An 8116-nucleotide genomic window follows, 5' to 3' on the forward strand; every position below is an offset into this window, starting at 1 on the left:
GCGCCATTACCGGTGTGATGTGGTGCGCAAACATATTAAACTTAGAAAATCAACAACAACATGAAATTTGGCCTGAACGTTTGCAGACGGCTGCATAAACACACACACACACACACACACACACACACACACACACACACACACACTCTCACACACACACACACACACACACACACACACACACACTTACTTGATTTTTGATTTTCGAGAATTTCTGGCCGAATCCTCTTCAGCATCAAATAATGACACGTCCTCATCGTTTGAATCCTGCAGAAAAGGAGAGAAACGTTAGTAAACGATCTGGGGGTCACAACAGAGTTACTAACAGAACCCACAGGGGAACAGGAGAACCCTTTTGGATGCTACAGAGAACCCTTTTCAGACAGGTTCTATATAAAACCTATGTAAAAAAAAAAAAGGATATAATAGAAAAAGACTATCCGTTTGACATCACTTAATAATAATAATAATAATAATAATACAGTCTTGTACATTTTAATGAATATTTATAGGAATATTGAAAGGTTTTTTATATTTATATAACCTAGATATATAAAAAAATGGAGAACCCTTTTGGTGCTTTTTTAAAAGGCCTATGTAAAACCATCTACAGCATGTTCTCCATCAGTCTGAAGAACCCCTTCATGATGCAAAGAACCCTTTAATCATACAAATGGCTCTTTGAGCGTTCAAGGTTCTTTACAGAACCATTTTATTTACTAAAGAACCCTTGAAGAACCATCTTTTTTAAGAGTGTATCATTGGGAGATTAAGAATTTGAAATCCATAAAGAGACGTTTTCTATCTGAGACTGTTGACAATATTGATAAAACTTCGGGTGGTGGATATCAGCCAATATTATTAGCCAGCCAATGTATCGATCAGGCTCTTAATGTTTAGTAATGATAAAAACTGCTTTGGGTCAATTTTTCACGTACAGCACCACTGGGCTTCAGTCGGGTTTGTGGTGTTTAGGTAGGATTGTGCTCCAAGTCCATTTTATACACACACACATTTCCTCTCGAGTGCTTTCTAGTAATGTTATGGTCTTCAGCTCAGATGTGTTGGCTCACACACTGTAAGAGCATTCTTCAGTGGTCAGGACCCCCATGGACCCTCACAGAGCAGGTACTATTTGGGTGGTGGGTCATTCTCAGCCCTGCAGTAACACTGACGTGGTGGTGGTGTGTTAGTGTGTGTTGCGCTGGTCTGAGTGGACCAGACACAGCAGTGCTGCTGGACTGAGAATAGTCCACCAACCAGAAACATCCAGCCAGCAGCGTCCTGTGGGCAGCGTCCTGTGGGCAGCGTCCTGTGGGCAGCATCCTGCGGGCAGCGTCCTGCGGGCAGCGTCCTGCGGGCAGCGTCCTTTGACCACTGATGATGGACGAGAGGATGACCAACACAAACTGTGCAGCAGCAGATGAGCTGTCGTCTCTGACTTTACATCTACAAGGTGGACCGACAAGGTAGGAGTGTCTAATAGAGTGGACAGTGAGTGGACACAGTGTTTAAAAACTCCAGCAGCACTGCTGTGTCTGATCCACTCGCACCAGCACAACACACACTAACACACCACCACCACGTCAGTGTTACTGCAATGCTGAGAATGATCCACCACCCAAACAGTACCTGCTCTGTGAGGGTCCATGGGGGTCCTGACCACTGAAGAACAGGGTAAAAGGGGAAACAAAGTATGTGCATTTGTGCTTTTTACCTTTTTCATATTTCTTATATAAACAATCATGTGCAGAGGTAAAGTCCACCAACAACTTCAAAAAAATGAAATATATATTTATATTGACCCTATTTAAATGAAAGGGCAGTACAAATACACACACATAAATAACGGAGTAAAATAAGACGCAATAATAATAATAATAATAATAAACTTTTATGAAGTCATACATTGCCCTGTTAATGAAGTACTTTAATCACCTCGTTTAGCAGAAGTGACGTGTTTTAAGGAATCAGACACTGAAATCAGACGCGTCACAAGGCAAAACAGCAAACTAACTAGTGAGTGACACATCATTTATTACTGATTCACCTCCAAACTCCTCATTATCAGCTCTGCTGACCCTCGACCTGACCCTTAATCTGACCCTCGATCTGCCCTTAATCTGACCCTCGATCTGACCCTTAATATGACCCTCGATCTGCCCTTAATCTGACCCTCGATCTGACCCTTAATCTGACCATTAATCTGACCCTCGATCTGACCCTTAATCTCACCCTCGATCTGACCCTTAATATGACCCTCGACCTCACCCTTAATATGACCATTAATCTAACCCTCGACCTGACCTTTAATCTGACCCTCGACCTGACCCTTAATATGACCCTCGATCTGCCCTTAATCTGACCCTCGATCTGACCCTTAATCTGACCATTAATCTGACCCTCGATCTGACCCTTAATCTCACCATTAATCTGACCCTTGACCTGACCATTAATATGACCCTCGATCTGACCATTAATCTGACCCTCGACCTGACGCTTAATATGACACTCGATCTGCCCTTAATCTGACCCTCGATCTGCCCTTAATCTGACCCTCGATCTGACCCTTAATCTGACCATTAATATGACCCTCGATCTGAATCTCGATCTGACCATTAATCTGACCCTCGATCTGAATCTAACGCTAGAGGATCGGGGGGACAGCAGACCCCCGGGCTGATGTGGAGTTAACAGAGCTCATAAGGCTTCTCCGGTCTCGGAGTCGAGCAGAACGGCAGGTTATTGATCGGTCTGATCGGTCTGATCGGTGACCGGCGCGCCTGAGTTTAATGTCCAGCTGAAAAGACGAAACAGTGAAAGAGCGAAACTCACCAGCCGGAGCATGACGGACACACACTGCCCCAAACACGACCTGCCGCGTCACATCCGGCCGCGGCCTGTCACAATAAAAGCCCGCTAGTTTAAAAGCCACCCGGGACAGACGCGCTGAGCGGTGTTTATACTTAACTACTAGGAAACAATATCAATACAGTAATTAACCTCTTCAGCTCATTAAGACCAAACCGCTCTTCATCATGTTCTCCATAACGTTCATACTCCATAAGCTCCATTCAGAAGCTGGGCGTCGTGTGAGGCTGTAGCTCTTCTCTCCAGTCTAATAGACGGTGACGTCATTTTAAACCCTTATAATAAAAGAAGCTGAACTTTGTTTTTCTACTGAAAGTCGACCCGTTTTTCCCCAAATCTGGGCTCTAAACTATAAACAGACGGCGTCTCTTCAGTGATCTGCTCTGGAAACTTCACTTTTAGAGAACAACACAAAGAGCGGCGCAGATTTTTGGCTTTCAGCAGTGAATTGTGAGCATATAGTGAAATGTGGAGATCATAAAACACACGTTCTGATCATTTGAGGAGCTTTAAACTAAAATATAGCCTGGAGATTAAGAGGATAATGTACAACCCCAGTTCCAGTGAAGTTGGGACGTTGTGTAAAACAAATAAAAACAGAATACGATGATTTGCAAATCCTTTTCAACCCATATTCAGTTGAATCCACTACAAAGACGAGATATTTAATGTTCAAACGGATAAACTTTATTGATTTTTGTAAATATTCACTCATTTTGAATTTGATGCCTGCAACACGTTCCAGAGAAGTTGGGACAGGGGCGTGTTTCCCACTGTGTTACATCACCTTTCCTTTACCACTCAATAAGCGTTTGGGAACTGAGGACACTGATTGTTGAAGCTTTGTAGGTGGAATTCTTTCCCATTCCTGCTTGATGTCCAGCTTCAGCTGCTCAGCAGTCCGGGGTCTCCGCTGTCGTATTTTGAGCTTCATAATGCGCCACACATTTTCAATGGGAGACGGTCTGGACTGCAGGCAGGCCAGTCTAGTACCCGCACTCTTTTACTACGAAGCCACGCTGTTGTAACACGTGCAGAATGTGGCTTGGCATCGTCTTGCTGAAATAAGCAGGACGTCCCTGAAAAAGACGCTGCTTGGATGGCAGCAGATGTTGCTCCAAAACCTGTATGTACCTTTCAGCATTAATGGTGCCTTCACAGATGTGCACGTGACCCCTGCCATGGGCACTAACACCCCCCCCCCCCACCATCAGAGATGCTGGCTTTTGAACTTTGAGCTGAAAACAATCCGGACAGTCCTTTTCCTCTTTGGCCAGGAGGACACGACGTCCATGATTTCCAGAAACAGTGTGAAATGTGGACGCGTCAGACCACAGGACACTTTTCCACTCTGCGTCAGTCCATCTCAGATGAGCTCGGCCCAGAGAAGCCGGCGGCGTTTCTGGGTGGTGTTGATATCTGGCTTCGCTTTGCAGGGCAGAGTTTTAACCTGCACTTGTAGACGGAGCGACGAACTGAGTTCACTGACAGTGGTTTTCCGAAGTGTTCCTGAGCCCATGTGGGAATATCCGTTACGGAATGATGTGGGTTTTTAATGCAGAGCCGCCTGAGGGGTCGAAGGTCACGGGCGTTCAGTGCTGGTTTTCTGCCTCGCCGCTTACCTGCAGAGATTTCTCCAGATTCTCTGGATCTTTTGATGATATTATGGACTGTAGATGATGAAATCCCTAAATTCCTTGCAGTTGCACGTTGAGAAACGTTGATCTTAAACTGTTGGACTATTTGCTCACGCAGTTGTTCACTAAGTGGTGAACCTCGCCCGTCCTCGCTTGTGAACGACTGAGCCTTTCAGGGATGCTCCCTTTATACCCAATCATGACACTCACCTGTTTCCAATTAACCTGTTCACCTGTGGAATGTTCCAAACTGGTGTTTTTTGAGCATTCCTCAACTTTCCCAGTCTGTTGTTGCCCCTGTCCCAACTTCTTTGGAACGTGTTGCAGACATCAAATTCAAAATGAGTGAATATTTGCAAAAAACAATGAAGTTTATCAGTTTGAACATTAAATATCTCGTCTTTGTAGTTTATTCAAGTGAATACAGGTTGAAAAGGATTTGCAAATCATCGGATTCTGTTTTTATTTATGTTTTACACAACTCAATATAATGATTTTACTGAGTATATTACTGCACTGAAGTGACTGAAACAGGCCTAATTGTTTTCTCTTTCTGATGAAAGATGTTGTTGGTCAGTTTCTTTAAGTACTGATGTCCACACCACGCTTTCACGATAGTGATCGAGTCTCATCATATCGCCCAGCCCTAGTCGCCGCTACGCTTCACTACTGTTTTGTGATATTTGATGAAATTTGATGAAAACATCCTTATATTATTATTCTATATGTGACTGGCTGAGAACTCACCAACATGAAGTGGCACCTTTTTAAAGAAATCACCATTTTTGCCTCGTTATCTTTCGAAATCGAAAATTGTTAAAATTGGACGTGAAGGTATTGAAGAAACTGAATTCTATTCTTGTAATTTTTTAATTAAACATTTGCAAGAAAAAATAAAACATTCTCTGTATTCCTTCCTTACAGTCTAAACTCTCTCTCTCTCTCTCTCTCTCTCTCTCTCATTCTCTCTCTCTCTCTCTCTCTCTCTCTCTCTCTCTCTCATTCTCTCTCTCTCTCTGTCTCTCTCTCTCATTCTCTCTCTCTCTCTCTCTCTCTCTCTCATTCTCTCTCTCTCTCTCTCTCTCTCTCTCTCTCATTCTCTCTCTCTCTCTCTCTCTCTCTCTCTCATTCTCTCTCTCTCTCTCTCTCTCTCTCATTCTCTCTCTCTCTCTCTCTCTCATTCTCTCTCTCTCTCTCTCTCTCTCTCATTCTCTCTCTCTCTCTGTCTCTCTCTCTCTCTCTCTCTCTCTCATTCTCTCTCTCTCTCTCTCTCTCTCTCTCTCATTCTCTCTCTCTCTCTGTCTCTCTCTCTCACTCTCTCTCTCTCTCTCTCTCTCTCTGTCTCTCTCTCTCATTCTCTCTCTCTCTCTCTCTCTCTCTCTCTTTCTGTCTGTCTCTCTCTCTCATTCTCTCTCTCTCTCTGTCTCTCTCTCTCATTCTCTCTCTCTCTGTGTGTCTCTCTCTCTCTCTCTCTCTCTCTCTCTCTTTCTGTCTGTCTCTCTCTCTCATTCTCTCTCTCTCTCTGTCTCTCTCTCTCATTCTCTCTCTCTCTCTCTCTCTCTCTTTCTGTCTGTCTCTCTCTCTCATTCTCTCTCTCTCTCTGTCTCTCTCTCTCTCTCTCTCTCTCTGTGTCTCTCTCTGTCTCTCTCTTTCTGTCTGTCTCTCTCTCTCTGTCTCTCTCTCTGTCTCTCTCTCTCTCTCTCTCTCTCTGTCTCTCTGATATAGATGATGTAGATTATGTAGATGATGTAGATTATGTAGATGATATAGATGATGTAGATGATGTAGATTATGTAGATGATATAGATGATGTAGATTATGTAGATGATGTAGATGATATAGATGATGTGGATGATGTAGATTATGTAGATGATGTAGATGATGTAGATGATATAGATGATGTAGATGATGTAGATGATGTAGATTATGTAGATGATATAGATGATGTAGATGATGTAGATTATGTAGATGATGTGGATGATGTGGACTATCATGCTTGATGTTTACAAAGAACAAAGACTATCTAACCAGTAAGTGCGTCGGCGTGAGCTGTAGCGTGTCTCAGCGGAGGAAGTTCTGCAGTGGAAGAGGAACCGCACTGATAATCTGTTCCTCAGAGAGTCTGAATACCCGACTTCAGGGGCGGCGTTGTACTGTAGGCAGGGCTGCTCAAAATCATAATCACGATTCTTTAACAGGACTGCTCATTAACTTTGTTCAAGAGTAGATTTTCTTCAACAAGTGAAAAATAAAGGAATGGGATTCGTCGGATTTAAAACCAGACAAAACCAGGCTACCACTGTGACGTGGAATACGGCGCAGTGATTGTTTAATCTCAATAATCATGTTTTCTGAATCGCTGGAAGCTAAAATCGAATTTGAAAATGAAATTCGATTAAACGCCCAGCGCTGACCGCAGACACACTCTGGCAGAGGACTGTACTGTTGGCTTCTCTCCTGAATGAATGAATCCACATTTTAAAGGCCAACTCATGGAAAACCTTTCATCCTGATCCCTTTTTATACACTCCATACTCTCCATACTCTCCATACACTCCATACTCTCCACACACCCCACACACTCCATACACCCCATACTCTCCACACACCCCACACACTCCATACACCCCATACACTCCATACTCTCCATACACCCTATACACCCCACACACTCCATACACCCCATACACTCCACACACTCCATACACCCCACACACTCCATACACCCCATACACCCCACACACTCCATACACCCCATACACTCCATACACCCCACACACTCCATACACTCCATACACCCTATACACCCCATACACTCCATACACTCCATACACCCCACACACTCCATACACTCCATACACCCCACACACTCCATACACCCCACACACTCCATACACCCCATACACTCCATACACCCCACACACTCCATACACCCCACACACCCCATACACTCCATACACCCCACACACTCCATACACCCCACACACTCCACACACTCCATACACCCCATACACTCCACACACTCCATACACCCCACACACCCCATACACTCCATACACCCCATACACTCCATACACCCCACACACTCCATACACCCCATACACTCCACACACTCCATACACCCCACACACTCCATACACCCCATACACTCCGCACACTCCATACACCCCACACACTCCATACACCCCACACACTCCACACACTCCATACACCCCACACAAGGAATGTTTAAGCCTGCTTTTTGAATGACGGCTGCCAATCAGAACAGAGAAATGTCATGTGAACATGAATTATGCAACACAAAACCACATAAAAGGTGGAATCGCGGTGCAGCGTTTGCCTGTTCTCCCCGTGTCTGCGTGGGCTTCCTCCCACAGTCCGAAAACATGCAGGCAGGTGAACTGGAGACGCTAAACTGAGTGCTGGGATAGGCTCCAAACATGTGACAACCACACAAATGTAATAAGTCGACATCAAGATACGAATAAAACTCTATTAGCACAGAAAAGTGTGGCGAGTTATTTCAGCCGCGAAATGCTGCACAAACTAGAGATGTGATATTTGTTCAACAGATGGTACAAATTCCCAGCGAAGGCAACCTGGCCGTC

The 8116-nt window shown here is 44.3% G+C and overlaps 1 protein-coding gene across 1 annotated transcript in view; it reads right to left on the reverse strand.

Annotated features, from left to right (window-relative positions):
- The window catches only part of tvp23b (trans-golgi network vesicle protein 23 homolog B (S. cerevisiae)), a 13250-nt gene extending 10355 nt beyond the window's left edge, over nt 1-2895 (reverse strand). The window contains exons 1-2 of the mRNA XM_037543901.1: nt 2836-2895; nt 191-267 (exon numbers count right to left, since the gene is read on the reverse strand). Coding sequence (XP_037399798.1) covers nt 191-267; nt 2836-2847 — 89 coding nt within the window. The 5' untranslated portion in view covers nt 2848-2895. The remainder of the gene's footprint in view (nt 1-190; nt 268-2835) is intronic.
- Between the last annotated feature and the right edge of the window lie 5221 nt (nt 2896-8116).

The sequence above is a fragment of the Pygocentrus nattereri genome, chromosome 13 (assembly GCF_015220715.1).
Source record: "Pygocentrus nattereri isolate fPygNat1 chromosome 13, fPygNat1.pri, whole genome shotgun sequence".
NCBI lineage: Eukaryota > Metazoa > Chordata > Actinopteri > Characiformes > Serrasalmidae > Pygocentrus > Pygocentrus nattereri.